The 19,337-nt window shown below is 34.1% G+C and overlaps 1 protein-coding gene across 1 annotated transcript; it reads right to left on the bottom strand.

Moving 5' to 3' along the window:
- Positions 1–1,422: 1,422 nt before the first annotated feature.
- Positions 1,423–11,162, bottom strand: LOC123559458 (uncharacterized). Its single transcript, XM_045351307.2, has 9 exons — positions 10,955–11,162; positions 9,591–9,770; positions 7,507–7,619; positions 6,028–6,154; positions 5,415–5,588; positions 4,420–4,545; positions 4,016–4,057; positions 3,034–3,112; positions 1,423–2,572 (listed from the first exon to the last, which is right to left on the bottom strand). The coding sequence occupies exons 4-9, from the start codon at positions 6,053–6,055 to the stop codon at positions 2,281–2,283; spliced, it is 741 nt and encodes a 246-aa protein (XP_045207242.2). The 5' UTR covers positions 6,056–6,154; positions 7,507–7,619; positions 9,591–9,770; positions 10,955–11,162; the 3' UTR covers positions 1,423–2,280.
- Positions 11,163–19,337: the final 8,175 nt, after the last annotated feature.

Raw genomic sequence — 19,337 nt, 5'->3', positions numbered from 1 at the left:
CTCGATGTGGATACATTTTTCTTTAACTTGGTTAACAAGTGAATGAAATATTGACATGCAATACAAAGTCCCCTACTGGAAGGCACCTAATTTTCTCACTGTAGTACAACATAATGAACTGATATCTGACAATAATGTATAAACAATATTGTACTATGTTATAAACAAAACACTTGGATCAAAATGTGTATATATAAAACCCTATAGTTGTTTTCATATAGCATTTTTGGCCGATTATCAAAATAGTATCATATAGGTTATTTATAGGAAAAAAAAAGAAAACATCTATTTAAGTCCACACAAAACTCTTTACCAGGTAGAGATAGGTTAAAATACAGCTAACAATTGGATGTAACATGCATGTTGTACCACAGAAATCTGGTCTCGATTTTTCCCTACGGCCTGTAATAAGTAAATTACAATATAAGCTATTTATAGTAACAACAAAAGGAAATAATTCTAAAAAAAACAAACTAGAGTGCCTCATGGTGGTGAACATTTGTGCCAAATTACATCAAAATCCCTTCATGCATAAAGAAGAAATGCTCCGGACAAAGTCATTCTTGAATTTGGCATTTGACCTCAAAGTGTGACCTTGGTCTTAGACCATAGGACCTGGTTCTTGCGCACAACAATCTGTCTCATGGTAGTATGAACATTTATGCCAAGTTACATCAAAATCGCTCCAGGCAATGAAGAAGTGTTCGAGACAAAGTCATTCTTGTATCTGACCTTTGGCGTCAATGTGTGACCTTGACCTTCGACCTAGGGACCAGGTTCTTAAGCATGACACTCCGTATCATAGTGGTGAACATTTGTGCCAAGTAATATTCAAATCCTGTTTTGCATGACAAAGTTATACACTAGACAGGAAAAATGTCCCATTGACATTTGATCTTCAAGTGTGACCTTGACCTTTAAGCTAGGGTTCTGGGTCTTGCGCATGACATGTTGTCTCATCATGGGGAACATTTATGCCAAGTAATGTTAAAATCCCTTGATGGATGACATAGTTATGGACCGGACAGGAAAAAAGCCCTGTTGAACTTTGACCTCCAATTGTGACCTTGACCTTTAAGCTAGGGGTCTGGGTTTTGCGCATGACAATTCGTCTCATCATGGGGAACATTTTTGCCAGTGTAATATTAAAATCCCTTCATGAATGACACAGGTATGGACCGGACACGAAATTGCGGCCGGACGGACGGAGTGACGGATGGAAAAGCGCATTCCTATAGTCCCCGAATCTGGTTTTCAACCAGTATGGGACTTATATACTTAAGTTGCAAAAATACAGTAACCAAATATTCTCTTGATACATTATATTTTTAGATATAAAAAGCACAAGCAGACACTTAGTGCAGAAAAGGAATGAATAGCTTGCAGATTTCTTATTTTCCAAATGTTTGATTTAAAGGTAAACTCCAGTTAGTATCGATTGAAAAAAACAACAACATTTATTTCAGATATTCCATATTCACATATTCTTTATTTTCTTAATCTAAGTATGAAGAAGATCTGTTCCATTATAAGAAACATGGCAAAAAAGTTGTTCAAGCACACAGAAGTTATGCAAGGGTGGCTTATGCTTTAGAATGATAACATAACATGTTTACTATGCTATCACATTGATATACACACGTATGATTTATAAAAAATTGCTACATTAATACTGCGTTTCTATTTTTGAGTAAGTGCTATCAGTTATTGTAAACACATTCTCGCTGTGCGTTATGGCGTAGGCCTCCTCCGGATTCGTTCGCATGTTGTATTTACCTTTCATTTCATGGTGTAGGCCATATAAACTGTCTGGTTTGATGTTGTCTGTTGACTTGCTGTTTAAGTGGTTATACGTGTCTAAATCGAGTTGATCTGTCATGCCAAACTACTGATTGGCATCTCTATTTGATTCGTTTGGTTGTAATGGTATGCCGTCAACATTGTCTGACCTATTTAGCGCCTTCCTGTCAGTGTGGTTGTGTTTATCAGCACTGGCTTTCATTTTATTACGCGCCTTCTCTGCAGTGTCATATGTTGCGTCACCTTTCTGTAATTCTTTCTTCGTTGTATTATATACATGATCGTGTATTAAATTTTCAGTATCCTTTATTGTATTATAAATATTTCCGCCATACATTTCCTTCGAATAATTTCCTGGTTTTGCTGCGTCACACGTAGTGACAGATTCATTAGAAGCTTCTCTCGCATGTTTCTCTAGTACAAAGTAATTATGTAAATCATTACTATCATTCTTTATATCTGCTACATCCTGGTTCAAATCTAGATCACATTTCTCAAGAACAAAGTAATTGTTTGTATCATTACTGGCCGTTTCGTGGTGATAAATTTGTTGATCAAGGTCACAACATGTCCCTCAAGAACTGCATAGTGTTTTGAATCATTAGTGTTGTCTTGATTGCCAACACTTTGCATACATGTTTTATCAAAAACGTCATAAGACGGCTTTACGTGTGAGCAATGAACTGTTTTAGTGGACAATTCAATCTCTGGCTGTGTGCTATGTGATTCGTTAGTCAGCATCGCTTTTGAACACAAATTTGGTAGTTTCTTTCTGTAAAATGCATATTAGTAGCTGCTGTTAGTCTACCAGTTGTACATTTGACAAATATAATAGTATGTTTGTTAAGTATACAACATTCAGCTGTTTCGATATCTTTCTATCATGCTGTGCTTATGCCTTTTTACTTAAGCATGCTATAATATATGATAATACTAATCTGAACGACAATAATTGCATTCAAAGCAAATGGCTTCATTCGATTCTAACACATTATAAAGGATTATATATCTACATCTTTGAAGACAGTCACGAAATGTTTGCCTATTCTGTGCGGTTTTTTTTTACAACACGCCGGTATGACGGTTGGCGCTATGACACAATACTTGTGATGTACACACACTATGTGTGTGTAACATAACAACACACAGTTTCAGCTTTTTTTGTTTAGTAAAGAAACAAATCGGGTCGTGTTGCAATAAGGAGTAACTTTTGTAAATAGAAGAATTGTATACCGTCTTTTAAGAATAATAAACACACAGGCAAGGACAATGAACACTGTTGCTGTAGCGACAGAGACACCAATAGCAACACCTGAAACAAATTAGAAATATATTGTATATGAAAATGCTTCTGTTAGATAATTCGCATTTTTAATGGCAGGGCGCAAACAAACAACGTGATAACAGATTGACTGAGTAATATAAAGCCAATTTAACATTCGGTTCATTCAGGAACATCGTTGGTCATGGAAATAATTGTTCGCTTTGTAACAAATCATACCAAAAGTAGAACAATAGTGCTAGGCAAAACATCAAGTTATGATCGCTGTTTAAATCACGTATAAGTCATACATTTGTCTGTACTATAAAGGTACTCAGTAGATGTATGAAATTCACATCAGGTACTTAAAAATGTTTTGCTATTGACATGTCTTTAAATTGTTTTGCCATTGACATGAGTTTAAACTGATTTCTACTGATACTTATTTGAATTGTTTTGCTATTGACACCGGTTTGAACTGTTTTGCTATTGGCACGTGTTTCAATTGATTTGTTATTGAAACGTGTCTGAATTATTTTGATATTGACACGTTTTTGTACAAGAATTTTTTCATCCGATATCAGCTGAAATCATCTCAAGGCGTAATGCATTTTAACAGCTGTTTGAAATAACTGTAATAACTATCAAATGGATTGATACAGATTCTAATCATATTAGTTTATATTTGAGGAATAATATTTGCTTTGACAAAAGCAGATTTTTTATTCTTAAGTAAAAAATAACTTACACAAATTTAATCACTAGACAACTTACGTGTAGGTACTCTATATATAATATTTGGAAACATGTGCAATTATTGTAACACGTCTAAAGTATGAAAACTCACATTCTGAAAAACATTTTATATGCGAGACAAAATATCCAAACCATTATCGAAGTTATTTGTAAAACACATGCCGACTCATGGTTAAAGGCAATATAACAAAGTCGAACCTGGGTTCCCGTCTGTAGACTGATCTGTTGACGTAAAATGGGCTGTGGAAAGATTATATACTAAGTAAATAATTATATAAGCATATTATTAATAATGTGCGTTTTTCTTTGTTTTTATTGTTTTTACAGTCGATTGAGAGATGAATGTTACAAAAGATTGTGTAGAAGTGTTAAACGATTAGAACGAACGTACTAGCAGAGATTTTAAAGGTCTATGATATGTTTTACTTGCCTCAAACAAATGTTTTATTCTCCTTGGGCTAGCATTTAGTTTAAATAAATATTTCAGAACTGTTTGCTTTCTCAACACGGATATTAATTGGAATATAACTGTTACTGCAGTATCACAATTTTCTGCTGCACATCTTAAAGACTGTTTAAGGGACATGAAAAAAAAAACGTACCTCCTGTACATAGTGCTCTCTTTTGTTGCGCATTAATTGCGAATCCAAGCTTTACTTGGCCGGCAGCAGTTTTGTAAATATATCCAAATGGTATTTTACTTAAGGTAGTCAGGTCAAAAGAAGATGCTGTGCAAACAAAGGAAAATATTAAATAAGTTAATCCATTCTATAAATCAAATTGTTACCTATATTTTGAGTCGACGTCTTGGTAGTGAGGGTAAAAAGAACAAAAGTCCAAATAGAAGCAAAACTGCAAGAGCGCAGTGTCACCATGTGTAACACTACAGCAATGTGTGTATGGATTTGTATACTAAAGAATAAAAAAGTGAAATAACTCGACCACAAGAACAAAACGAACCTTATAAACATGATGAAGTGTTCAATGTTTAATCTACACCATGTGGCAAGGTTACAGGAGAGTATGAATAAAAGTTACACAAACTTTCTGGAAACACGAAAGGAAAAATACAAAAATGCTCATGTAAATATGTATAAGAAGAAAACCGTATTAAATTTGTACGCATATATTCAACGTCTTTTGAGAAGATTAACGACAAAAGAATCATCACTATAATTTTGCGTTCATACTGTATCCGAATCGTGGCCTTTGTATCCTTTGTCGGGGCATTTCATCACCTTTGCCTCAGTCGGCTTAGTAGTTAGATTATAATTGGTTGTTACTATTAACATGCATCAAAACGAGGCATAATATATTGTAAGTACGAGATGTTTAGTACTTTCGGTAACTGTTCACAAATGTAGGTAGTATCTGCCTTAAGTGCATTGAAATTGGATTACAGTTAAACATAATTATTTTTAAACGTTATTACAGCATTTTTATGACTTTGGCCCTGACATTAAGAAAGTAACAAGTTTATTTGATCAAAAATAAATTCAGTCACATTTGAGAAAATACAATTGCAGGAGATAAATTGTAAACAGCATGTTTACTGGTTGAAATGACAATGTTTCATTAGTTTTAGCAATATCCATACCATTATATTTTATAATGACAATGCGTCTAGTGATCACCGTCCAACAAAGACCAGCACCATTTCCCAGTGATAACTTTTCAGACGATGTAATTTGGCCGTTGTGTTTTACACACCTATGCGCGGATATGTTCAGTGAATAATGGTCTTCATCGCCGAGCCGTTCAATACCATTATCTAAAGAGGAAAGATAAAAAACAGAAATTATATTAGTATGGGTCTAATTAATATGTAAATACTTTTAACGATTGTCACATAGAAAGACTACAAGCGAATGACCAATCCGTTCTTATCATATACGGCTAACACACCATACTTATACACTTCTTATATATCATACTTATATATTTCATTCTAAAAGGAATGATGTTTATCCTTAGCTTGGGAAGCTAGTCTGGCACCTTTTATATTTCAAATTCGTGCATTAAGTAAATGTCAGGAACTCGATCAACGTGATAAGTGTTGGCACCAAATAAGAAATATGTTTGTTTATATTTGATGGACAAAAGCATGGATTGTCAATGACTTCCCTGGCTAGTGTTCAAATGTTTTTTTATGTCATATGTACAGTGTGCTAAATACATTATGTCTAAATAAACAAAATTAATGTTTTCACCAGTCAAAGTAACTTTGTACAGTGCCATATAGCTATATCTTCCACATGGTATATGTTGCTTATCACACTGTTGATCACATTTTAGTAGATGAGTATCTGTTGTAGGCTTTGTATCAGTACAAAAACACTGAAAATATATTTTTATTTGTAGACTTAGTCTAGCACAACTTTCATATATACCGTGTTTAAAGACCCACCATAACCTGGTGAGCTAATTTTCCCTCCGCAAAATAGTTCATAAAAGTCTCTCTGATAAAACAGGTATGATACAGCTGTACTACAAGATGACAGGAGGTCTTTCTCGAATTAAATCATCTGCTTAATTCTAACACGATTTATTTTACCATTAAACAGAGAAGGCAGAAAACTGTGTGTTATTATTCAAGAATTCATTTTTCTGACGTCACAATTATTAGGTCATAGCGTAAGACGGCATAGCGGCGCGCTGGAAAAGAAATCAACAGAAATTAGGCACATATTTGATAGATATCGTCATGGATGTACATAACAATCCTTGATAACTTGTTAGAATCGAAATAATATATCTCAAACAGTGACTTGCTCATGAATAAAACCATTGTTTGTCGTTAAGTTGCGTTCGCATCTAAACTCCAAACAATGATTTTTTTTCAATGACAAATCAATGTTTGGGATTTATTATTTCTTATAGTCCGTTTTATTTGACCTGACGGAGCGAAGTTAGTCTCTGACTTATGCAAATAATGGTAATCTCAAAAGACGAGTAAAATAGGTTGAGCCATATAAATGTTAAATTCCGTAATCTTCAGTAACCAAAGACCAACATTCAACGCTATATCGGTTACATGTACAAAATACCCTGCACAATAATGTAGTGGACCGTCGCGAAACGACGCCCCGCCAGGTCAAATAAAATGCACTATAACTAAATATGTCCAGTATCGTGCATGCTGCTACATTAATTCGATAAAATCTTTAGACTTAATTTAATCTAATATATGTCGCTGTCATTGTGTAATTAGATATTTGTATTTCAATCAAATCATATATAATTACCATCATGGAAACACAAAAGAAAACAGTTATTCTGTGATGGGCCTTTATGTACATTTATGCGTTAAATTGGTTTCCATTAATTGGAGGTCAGGATAGTATTTAACATTTAACCTTATTGTTAAACTTACATAACATTACACTACCGGCTTACTAAACACGTAAAATTTGTAAATTAGTTCTTCATTGTAATCCCCTTTTGAAACATAACATATTGAATAAGAAAGGATATAATATAGGATTCAGATATTGGACGACAGATCAAAATTGCTCGAAAATGAGAACACGCTATGTCAGCATTCTAAGCACAGTGCTGACGTCTATTAATTACATTTACCCTTGAATATTGAATTTCGTGGTAGCATTGATATCTTACCTTATGTGATTTTATTTTATAACTAAAATAGTAACTATGACCATACTGTGACGATTAATGACGTTACTTACGCCTGCTGTGCTTATACCGATGTATAATGTATGTTCACAAGCTGAACAGCACCACCCTAGAACACTGCCATTGTATGAATGTGATGTTTTGTGTTTTTCTATCTGGTAACAGCCTGAAAAAATAATAACACTGAAGAGTCGTGATTCTGCTGATTGGAACCCAATAAAATGTCACGAATGACGTAACATTCGTAATGCCTGTGCTTAAGTTTATACTTATTATTGGTGTTAGGACCCCCGCTTCTCTTCTGCTTTTACCAATGTTAGTTGATATCATTTAGCGCTTTTAAATAAACTGAGCACGGTAATTAAATCTTTTCAATACACCTGAAAAAATATCAAGGCTCTTGTATCATTAACGGCATGACCCCCGTACACTGTATATTGCATTATGTAATATCTATAGGATAGAAAAATTGTTCTTTATCATATATGCATGGCCGAGGTGGAAGTTTCGACCATGATATACATATCGTGGGCTGAGCGCGAAACTATTGTAACTGTACATAAATAAAGAACAAGATACAATAGTTTCGCGCTCAGCCCTCGATATATATGATAATATATGCGTTTTTATTGATTAAATTTCTATTTCGCATGGAAAGTTCCTATTTTTTAATAAAATCATTTCTCTTTGAACCCGAGAAAAATGATTAATATTTTCTCGCTGATTAGATAGACAGCCACGATATACAGTTTGTCTATTTCAACGGCATAAGTGTTTGCCAAATCTCCCGTAATTAACGACCATGAACCTACCCCCACCTGAGACCACAAAAAAATCATTCTAAAAATATCAAATTGTACTTTATGATTATCTGCGGGAAAAGGCAACATATGCGCATAAAAATCACTTATTGGCATTCTTACCGTGGTCTCTATTTTCAAACATGTCCTATTGCGGCCTAACCAAATTAACGACACAATGTCATATATACCTGGTCTCTATCTATGCATCTATATATGATACAAGTTAAAGGGAAAATGAGCTATATATAGGATTTTATACTCGGCGAGAGGTCATTTCATTTAAAGGTGTATTAGAATCAACTTTCATATTTAAAAGTATTAACAATTACTTTATACAGTTTATGTAAATATATAATTAACAGTTAAGTTTTTGTGCATTCTAAGTGCTATGCATTATGTTTGAATTAGTACACACTACAGACACGTTTACAAAACACAGTATAGGTATGTACTACCACTTAAAGCTTGATCATTTTCACAGTCGTCTGTTACTTCATGACATTTAATTATTGATGTTGCTCAAAATGCAATTTTTATCTATATCTATAAGTTTAATAAAGTTAAATACATTTGGTAGGTATTTTTTACATTCAAAGTAAGTATCTAAAGATAAAATGTTTTAATGAAATATCGCCATCAGATACTTTTAAATGTCAAGTGTTTATGTATGATGTGTAATATCTAACATATGATTTTTATCAACATTTCAAATTTGACATTTGTTAATTTATCTTATAAGAGTTTGAAACATTTTCTGATATTATATGATATGTTATATGTTTCATATAACACGAACACACAGACGAATGTGTAAATTACCTTTAAAAGGGGTCATACAAAAATTGCTTTTAAAAAGGTCATACACATAGACTGTATTTTGACAAAAAGGTTTCATTTTAATGGATAATTAATGTAGTGAATTGTTTATAGACTGAATAATATTATCTTTAACAATCCATTTACCGAGTTCAAACTGCAGAAATTTAAAACATTAATAATTTGTCGTCAGTATAATTTTGCAAACAAAGATAGATATTCCTCAAAAAACAAAAAAAAAAAAAAAAAAAAAAAAAATATATATATATATATATATATATATATATATATATATATATATATATATAATTTAAACATTTATAAACACAGCATCAAATGTGCAAGGTTTTCAAACTACAGCATAAATATCTTTGGCCAGTTAGTACCAGTTTTTAATGAACAGATGACACAAATGACAGTAATTAGTTAATATTTTTTTTTTTTACAAATTGCTACAAGTTTAGGAACTCATGTTTTATCAACAATATTCTACATTTTATTGTAAACAGTAACATTACCTAGAAACTAAAATGTTGTCTTCGCTAAATGATAGCCTACCCATAAATCTTCAGTAACATATTCTTGTGAAATATTAACGGATTTTGTAGTATACTCTATTGGTGGCGTCCCAAGGGTGCATTTTCTCGTCGAATTTATCCATGTAGAATTAACTTGCGATGCATGATACGCTTTTGTAGCTGAAAGGTACAGGAAAATGGCTCATAATTCCACTTCTTGATGATATTAAAACACTGTTGTAGAATATAAGACAGTTTAAAAGTTAAGGAAATGTTGGCTTTGATGCTGGTTCTTGAATTCACATAAAAGTTTAAGGATCAGTTAACTCAAATGCATATGCAAAATGAAGACTATGATATAGTTATACTACTTTTTATATAAGATATATATTTATGCTTTTAGTTGAACACTGCATTGCAATGTTTTATGTAATCAGTGTTCATATATTATAGCTATATATTTGAAGAAATCAAATTAAATGGAATTGATTTTCATAGGAATTGTATCGTTAAACATTATACAATTATTGACTCTTGAGCCATTTGATATGATGTGAAATTCACTGGAAGAGGGCATTATTGATATTCACTGGAAGATATTGCCCTCTTCCGGTGAATATCACATCAACTCCAATGACTTAAGAGTCAATAACTGTTTTATTAAATGGATTCAAAATTATAACCCTTGTAAACTATTCCAAATTTCACAGGAAACATTGTGAAACTTCCATTCTATTTTTAGAAAGTTATGTTTAATGAGAAAAGACCACTAATCATTGAACATGAAATATATTTTGAAAGATGAGCGGTTTCGGCCAATGAAATTTAGGTTATTTTTAAAACATATATTAATTTGTTATATGTTATGTTAAAAGTACAGTACTGATATATGGTTCCTTTATTTTGATTCTTTCTTATCAAACCCTGAAATTCATACCAAGAAATTTGTTAGCTTTATGGCTGAAACCCACAAGGTGTTAATGATATGTGCCAATCATCCAGAAGTTTCCCTTGACAACCAAAGTCGGCCTTTATTGGAGAGAAGTTGATCAAGACATTATGAATAATCAAACCTGTTATTACATAGGTACATTTACGTTTAGTTTATAATGTTTCAGATTATTTCGCCGCCTTTACCTGATATAGCAAACCCAAACGAAAGTTCACAATGAATCGATCTCTCTTATTATTGTTTCAATTTAAGAATAACCAGAACAACACAAATTGACATTTTAATGTTGAGAACTGTTGATTCAATTGAAAATGACATATATAAAGGAAATAGACACTAAGCTTTCTTTTTACTGAAAATGGACTATTTTGGAATTTAATTCGATACGAATTTTAAAATAACTTGTACTTACCTTGCAAACCTTTGATCTCTTGAAATTGACATAAAATCAAAAAAATATCCCAAATAAGTAGAAACATTTTTTGATCATCTGTTTCAAATATCGTTTATCAATAACGAGTGGGAGTCATATTGATATAAATTTTAACTTATTAACCTTAAGCCTGCTGGCGGCAAATGATTCTGCCTTTGCGACCAGTGCAGACCAAGATCAGCCTGCACATCCGTGCAGTCTGATCATGGTCTGCACTGTTCGCTATTCTGTCAGTAAATTTTCAGTGAACACCCCTTCGAATAATAAATGGTATTGCCCAAACTGAATGATGGACCAGTCCATTTTAGAAATTTAGCAGGCTAAGGGTTAAATTACAAGCGGATGTAAATACTTGAAGTATCTGAGATAAGAGCACATGAAATATATTACACTATCCGTATCGGTAAATGGAGGTTACAATGAGATAATTGAGCCGCGCCATGAGAAAACCAACATAGTGGGTTTGCGACCAGCATGGATCCAGACCAGCCTGCGCATCCGCGCAGTCTGGTCAGGATCCATGCTGTTCGCTTTTAAAGCCTATTGGAATTGGAGAAACTGTTAGCGAACAGTATGGAGCCTGACCAGACTGCGCGGATGCGCAGGCTGGTCTGGATCCATGCTGGTCGCAAACCCACTATGTTGGTTTTCTCATGGCATGGCTCATATAAACATGCACGGCTTTCGGAATATTTACTTCCTGTTACTTTAAAATTGATAATTGTTTATTTATAACGCATCAACACTTTTTGCTTTACCATGCAAATAATTAACAAGAAAACATTAAGATTAAGATTAACAAAAAATATCATGTTGTGCAACATGAATATGGCAGTCATTTATTTTTCAAAATACCGGTTCAACACAATCGATTGGTTTTATTTGTAATCATTTGCCAGTACAAAGCATATTTAAAATTGGACGCAAGCTAACATATAGTTATTTCTACCTATTTTGTTTGTGAGTATGTCCAGCGGTATTTTCTTTTTTGCTGGGTTAAACCTTGCATCAACACAATTGTAGGTCATATTGCGACTTTCCAGTTCTGATTGTGGAAGACAACTCCATGTGGCCTTCCGTGCATTATTTCATTACGGGCGGGAACCTGGGTAGAACCAACGAATTTCCGTCAGCAAACTAGATGGCCTCCTCAAATGAAAAATTCAACGCCTTGAGTGAGGCTATATAGGTGTGGGACAAGTGATTTAACCTTATCCATTCGGTCATGAAGTACCCTGCGTCTAGTCGTATATATATATATATATATATATATATATATATATATATATATATATAGTTTTATAAAGCCGTAGTTTTGGGCAGAAGTGTAAGTTCTGTACTCACGTTCTCGGCAGCTGACCGTAAAAGTGGGCAGATCACTGTCTGCCCTGATATACGGTGCCTTTTTTCGAATCTACCTGTTCGCAAACACAAAAATATTTGGTCAAATCATCTGCCTAAATTGTCCAGGTGCGGAATGTAGGCAGAAAATTAAACGTTTGAGTTGTCTCCCTTCGGCCTTGCGTGTTAATATTACGATGAGCGGGAAATGGACTTAATTGTGCAAGGATATCCGAATAGAAAACCGCCATAGTACCACATGTGTAAGGATTGTAGTAGTAAGTTTGCAGACTAAGTTGTGCAATGTTTACCACAGTTTAATAATTAATTTTCACGTTATTCATTTCATTTTATGAGATATTATCGCATTTTGAAAGCAAAGATGTATGTATGTATGTATGTATACTGCTTGACGCCCCTTTCGGGTATAACTAGCAGGTGCGCGTCTGTGCCAGAATAAAAGTTAAAAGAATGACAGTAAGATGTCAAAGGAAGATAGTGCAAGATAAAACTGTATTAACAAGAGTAAAATCAGGATAGAAACAGAGTGTAGTCACTTAATAGTAGTGGGATGCGTTAACAGCATGTGCGAAATGTTCAGGATCAGGCTAACGATCAGGGGTGGCAGTTGATTCCATAGGGTAACGGTGTATGGAAAGAAAGAGAACTTAAAAACATTAATGTTTGTATGGATCTGCCTGAGCTGAGGGAGTGGTCGTGCATATGACGTGTTCGTCTCAATGGCTGTACTAGATACGGAGGGACTGGAATAGCTACGTAACCATGAAAGATTTTGTCAAACGAAACGACTGGCCCTTGAATCATTAAAGTCTGTCAATGTCAGTTAAACATTTATTGGTATTATTTGATGCATTTTCCAGCATGCCCATTCACGCACTGCAGTACGTGAATCACGTACAAAATATCAAATGCACGCATAAAAATCACTTGTTGGGGGTACATGCACGCAGAGATTCGGAACTCTAGTTCAGCTGCAATATCGCTGTTTATTTCATCGTGCACTTGCCAATTGTTTGGTATGGTCTAAAACGCAGATCCGGTCCAAGAACGTTATAATTTTGTTTCCATCACCGAATTCTCGGCGTAATTGTCAGCTGTATAGAGGGGTTTGGTAAATGTTTTAGTCGGACGTCATACGGGTCGTGTGCAAAAAAAGAATGGATACGAAACGCAAAAAGGCATTTTAGCTTTAATAAACTCAGCAAAAGGTTAACAGTATTTTATTTTTCGATATTTAACTGCAATTTTGATACACATTGCATATCTGTAATAGTTTGGCCATTTATTATTGATGGACGAATTTTACCAGTCTTCAGTTGACTGTATGTTATTTCGGACGAATCGTGTTCCGTTCACGAAATTGGGAATACATGAACCTTGCTGAAAAATTATTTATATTTAGTATAATATAGGGAGGGGTGTTTTGATTCAGAATTTCCTATCTTAACTTTGGAAAAACATTTTACTTTTTCTAAAATTATCTCATCTGTTATACCCCACCCACGAGAGTTCTGTATGAAGAAAACAACAACAAAAAACAAACACAAAAAACATGTAATATACAAATTTCAGTAGTTAAATAGAAAATTTTCAGATCTGCCATGTAGTGTACCCCCAAATTTTGAAGTGTACCCCTATTTTGCAAAAGCAGGGGGTACATGTACCCTCAACTTTAAAAATGAGTGGGCATGCTGATTTTCGCGAACAGTAATCCGCCATTTTTGCCAGCTTGTTTAAAGTAGGATAACTTCCGTTATCCAGACAGAACTGTTCTGTGTAAGAAAGACGTAACCAGCGGTGTACGCAGTGATAAATTTGATTCGATTTACTGTTCCATTTTGCACAAGAAGTGCATCAAACAGTTTTAAACAATGCGCCAAAATGTCCACAAAATCTTGAATACAGATGCATAATTGACCGACGTTTAAACGGTATCATTTCATGTTTTAAAAGACCGTGTAAAAGTTTACAAAAATCTGTAAACGTGGGAGCCTTAGTTATAACAGGACGATAAATGTTTTGGATCAGTTTTGAAGAGTTTTAAATCATTGCCTAGATAAGACCTTAAGAGATAACATAATTATCGTTTTCCATGGAAAACGATATCTAGAATGAATATAGCTTCCGGTCGGTGAATGCACATGCCTCGCTCACATTCAACGAATGCGCATGCTTAATGAGGTTATGACCCGATTCCAGTCGACGACTGCGCATGCTTCTTGCTCTGGTAAAAATTACCAACCAGCGGCGGATCAAGGATTTTTCTGTTAGAGGGGACGCAAAAAATATAGCAGCCGATGTTTAGTATTGCGTTCTTCTGTACCCAACAGCGGCAGATCAAAGATTTTGTGTTCGAAAAGGTGATGCGATCAGCTTTTTAGACGGAATAAAGGCTATGACTAGTTCTTTCCCTAATATCTCTAGTCAAAAGTTACGATTGTTCTCAAAACACATAAAGCAAGTGTCCTCCCCAGTATCAGAATAACTTGCGACGCGTCTGCAAGGAAACCATTAGACGTGTGCGATTCAAGCGATTCTTCTTTTAGAATCAATTCTAGGAACCAATTCTGAAGCATTCAATTAGGGGGTTCTGATTCTCGGCATTAATTCTTTTGCTTCCAGATTTATGCGTACAATCTACAAATTAAATCGCCAGGACAAGGATTTCCTTTTTTTTTTTTTTTTGAAGTAGAGTATTCAAATAATGCAAGATCGTCATGTAGCATCATTGATTATTTTTATGTATGTGAATCGCCATTCTCATTTTCCTCCTCTGTGATCTTATCTACTTCTATGGTTACTTTAAGTCTACCAGTACAGAAATCATTTATGCTGTAAGACTAGGAATAACATTTTGTAATTTCTGTCTGCTATAATACTTTGATGATATTGTCTGCCTCCTTTATTTGTGTAATTTGTTGCAATGCATATAATGCATATTATGTATTACACTCATGCCCATATGGGCCAAGTTTGAAGAAATTGAAAATTGAAATTCTGTAATGCATGATTCTGACCAAAAATCGTTCACTTAGGAATTGCTTAATCTGGAATTATTCGCACACACCTATTGTGACAAATATCTATTTATATGTATTCTATTTTTACTCCTGTCAGGTTTTTCTGCGGCTAATTATAGGTAGATCTATTTTCGTACCAAGGATTTGAGGGCGCAAAATATATTTCGGCGTATATACATGCTGTCCGACACGTGTTCAGCTGCGGACCAAGGATTTTAGATTAGAGAGAAGGGGGCAGCGGATGGGTGGTGGTGGGGGGGGGGGGGGGGCGAGTTGGAATTATATTTTAAGCTAAAAATTTTTGTACATTGTACTGTGCTTTCATAATCAACAAGGGGCTGCCTCAACATTACGCAGTTGTGGTGAAGATGTCTCTAAGGGTACAAAAAAAATTGTTTGTTTCCGGTATCCCGACCTACCCTAATTTTTTGGCCCGACCCTAAAAGTTTTTATGGCCTTGATTTTTTGAGCATGTTACCGGAAACAAAGAATTTTTTTTAGGCCTAATAATAAAGAGAATGGGATTTGAGCCAATGAGTATTTCAACATACTTCTAAATTGTATATGCTATTCTTAAACAAATTCATGTATGGAAATGCCCTGAAAACGATTTTTGGAATGGCTAAAAGTTGTTATGAAATACAGTGTATATCATAAATCCAGAATTGGTTAAGGGCAACGTGGACAATCCGGCGATTGTAATGTCACTTTCAACATCTGTAATTTGTACTAATTTCGATTAAAAGTGTATAGATTCCCTAGTTAATAAAGTGTACAAATATAGATGGGTAATAGATCTAACCTTTTTGATTAATTATCCACAGCAGTTGATATCATTTTTCACTTTCTGTGTATCTGAAAATGTTCAAGGGAAACATCGTCTTAGAAACTTATGATGACTTTGTAGATCTTACATCCTTCATAAATCATTGAAATTTATTGATTCCCTTTAAAATTTCTACATCTGATCCGAAACCCTTGTGTCATTTGCAATGAATATCAGTAAAATATAGCCCATTGATTTTCATATAAATCTGTGTGTTTCCGTACGCTCGAATTCGGCAATTTCCGCTGGTTGGGCCGGGCTGGGCTTTATCTACAACTTAAAATAACATGAATGCGGATAAAATAATTGGTGATAATTAACCCTATTACCACCAGGGATCGAATTTAACGGTCGCTAACTCGCAAAATTCGAGTAAGAATAAAAAAAATGCGAGTAGAAAATCATGGCACTCGAATATTTTTGCGATCACGTTCGAAAATCGGGGAATTCGCTCAAACTGTCCTTTTCTCTTTAAAAACTCCTTTCGGGCAGTTAATTTACCGATAATCACGTGACTGCTTCTAGACGCTTGTCGCTTTATACAAAAGTAATTATCGGATATGTAAGTAAGCGTCTAGGCAATATTTGTTTTCATTTTGGACGTCTGTAATTTGCAAAGTTCTGTGAAAATGGAGAGGAAATAACATGTTTCTTGGTGCAAAAAAGCCCGCGGAGCTCGAAAATGTTAGCAACACTACCAACAGTGACCTGAGAAAAACTTAAAAGATCAACGTCAAGCCAAAAGTCCAAAGAATCATTGAGTACTTTGGTTTGTATCGTACTTACAAAACCAGAAAGTCCCAAGCCTGTCCGAACCGTGAACTTTTGTATGAAACCAAACAACAACAAAACAACTTGAATTTAGCACGTAAACAGCTTTTAAATAATTGCTAGTTGAACCCATCATTTTGCTAGTGGAAAAAAATGGCACTAGCAAAAATTTGCTAGTTGGAAAAAAAGTTAAATTCGATCCCTGACCACATGTAGTTGGATGCTCCGATCCCTTCTAAATCCTTAAACATTTATTACCGCGGATGTTAAATAATGATCAGCAATTTTCGATATTCAACATGTCTTAAATAAAATCCTTTGAACACCATGTGTGGAACTGCCGATTTTTGCCAGAAATGCAGAAAGCATGCTGATCTGGAAAGCAGAAGTAATGGGTGACATATGCGCATGCAACAGTTACACAGTTTGAAATTAATAAAAACAAAGTATGCGCACTGCGTGATTTTCACTTGGTCATAGTTCATACTATTTAATGAACAAAAGATTTTTTAATTTCCATCGTAACCCGAGCCGTCACGAGTGTAAAAACTGATTTTGACATTTTCACCTTCCTGTTTTAAAGTCAACTTTTCACAGATTTCCTAAACTTTCCTGAAAATGTGATATGGTCGTATGTATAGTTAGCTTATCAAAGTATAATTTACTGGAAATCAGAATCATGTACAATTGTGTACATTTACAAGAGGGAAAAAACTGCATAGGCGAATTCAACCCGTATTATAAAGTTTGGAACTTACGATAGAATCCATGATACGTGATCCTGATTTTAGGTAAAAAAAAAGTGAAAAAATGGTTGGTAAAAAAACGAAAAGTTGACAAATGAGGCAAGGGAGCTTGTACACAGATTTACCTCTTTATATAGCTTTTCTCGTTCCTCATCCGACAATTTTTAAATGACAATAACAGCATTCTTAACAGATAAATTCTTGAATCATTTTCAACATCTATGTTTAGCACACATTTGCATATTTTGCTTCTCAAACTCTTGAGCTTGTGTAAGTCCGTTGAATGGCAGAACAAGGACTTTTACAAATCTATCTCTCTAACAATGCAATTTTTCTTAACGATTAAAGATTAATATTTTTACTTCAATCAATAAAATAAATAAAAATAAACCAGTGTATTAGAACAAATTATGCAAATGAATGTGCTTAAGTTTTATACTCGATTTTAACGCAAACATGACACAAAAATGGCGTTCTGCATTTATAAGTCAGAATAGAATTTCATTATATGCACACTCTGTGATAAAATTTAGGTCTAATTTTGTATGTGGAATATTTTTTTATAAAACATAACTTGGTTCGACAGGATGTGGAGGTGAATAATATATGTGACCACATGTACAATATTATTTTGAAACTGATTTGTGTCGCCCTGTATTTACGGTATTTCATGTTAAAACCCGAATGTTGTCTCAGCTTGCTCCCAATATTTATGAATCCCTTATCAGGCATATCTGTAGGATGCAAGATAAAACATGATTAAAAAAGCGACTGAACTCCAGAATTTGAGTAAATTTCAACTTTTGACTAAGTCATTCTATAAACATAAAAACATCGTTTTATGTGTCTAAACCTGTTCTAAAATGAAGAAAAAAGTTTTTTTCCTGAGGCCGTGATTCGAACCCGCATCCTCAAGGTTTCAAAATTTTTGCCAACCACTTAACCCACTCAACCACGCCGCTTTCTATTATACATGTTGCTATTTGTTAAAATATATACCGTTGAATTTACCCCGTTAGTCACAGAGTAGAATTTTCTACTTGAAAGGTAAGAAAAACAAGAATTTGCAGCGTTTCTTCTCTTAGAAAACTTGTATGTAATCAAATTTTAATGACCTAGATACATTTGTAACACTAAATAACTTGAAATAGATTTTTTTTTTAAATCGCCAATTTGATGATCTGGAGTTCAGTCGCCTTAATACCCAATTACTTGAAAAAGAGTAAGTTCAGTAACAGTGTTTTTTTATACTCATTGATTTCTTGGAAAACCCAGTTCAGTTTAATACAAAAGAAACTTTGTCAGAATGTTCATATTGATGATCTATAGGTCAAGTTTGAATATGGTTTACATGCAGCATGCCCACTCATTTTTAAAGTTGAGGGTACATGTACCCCCTGCTTTTGCAAAATAGGGGTACACTTCAAAATTTGGGGGTACACTACATCGCAGATCTGAAAATTTTCTATTTAACTACTGAAATTTGTATAGTATGTTGTTTTTTTTGTTTTTTTTTTTATATATATATACAGAACTCTCATGGGTGGGGTATAACAGATGAGATAATTTTAGAAAATGTAAAATGTTTTTCCAAAGTTAAGATAGGAAATTCTGAATCAAAAGACCCCTCCCATATT

Source organism: Mercenaria mercenaria, unplaced genomic scaffold (genome assembly GCF_021730395.1).
Source record: "Mercenaria mercenaria strain notata unplaced genomic scaffold, MADL_Memer_1 contig_1222, whole genome shotgun sequence".
Taxonomy (NCBI): Eukaryota; Metazoa; Mollusca; class Bivalvia; order Venerida; family Veneridae; genus Mercenaria; species Mercenaria mercenaria.
This window is presented reverse-complemented; position numbering and strand designations above follow the sequence as displayed.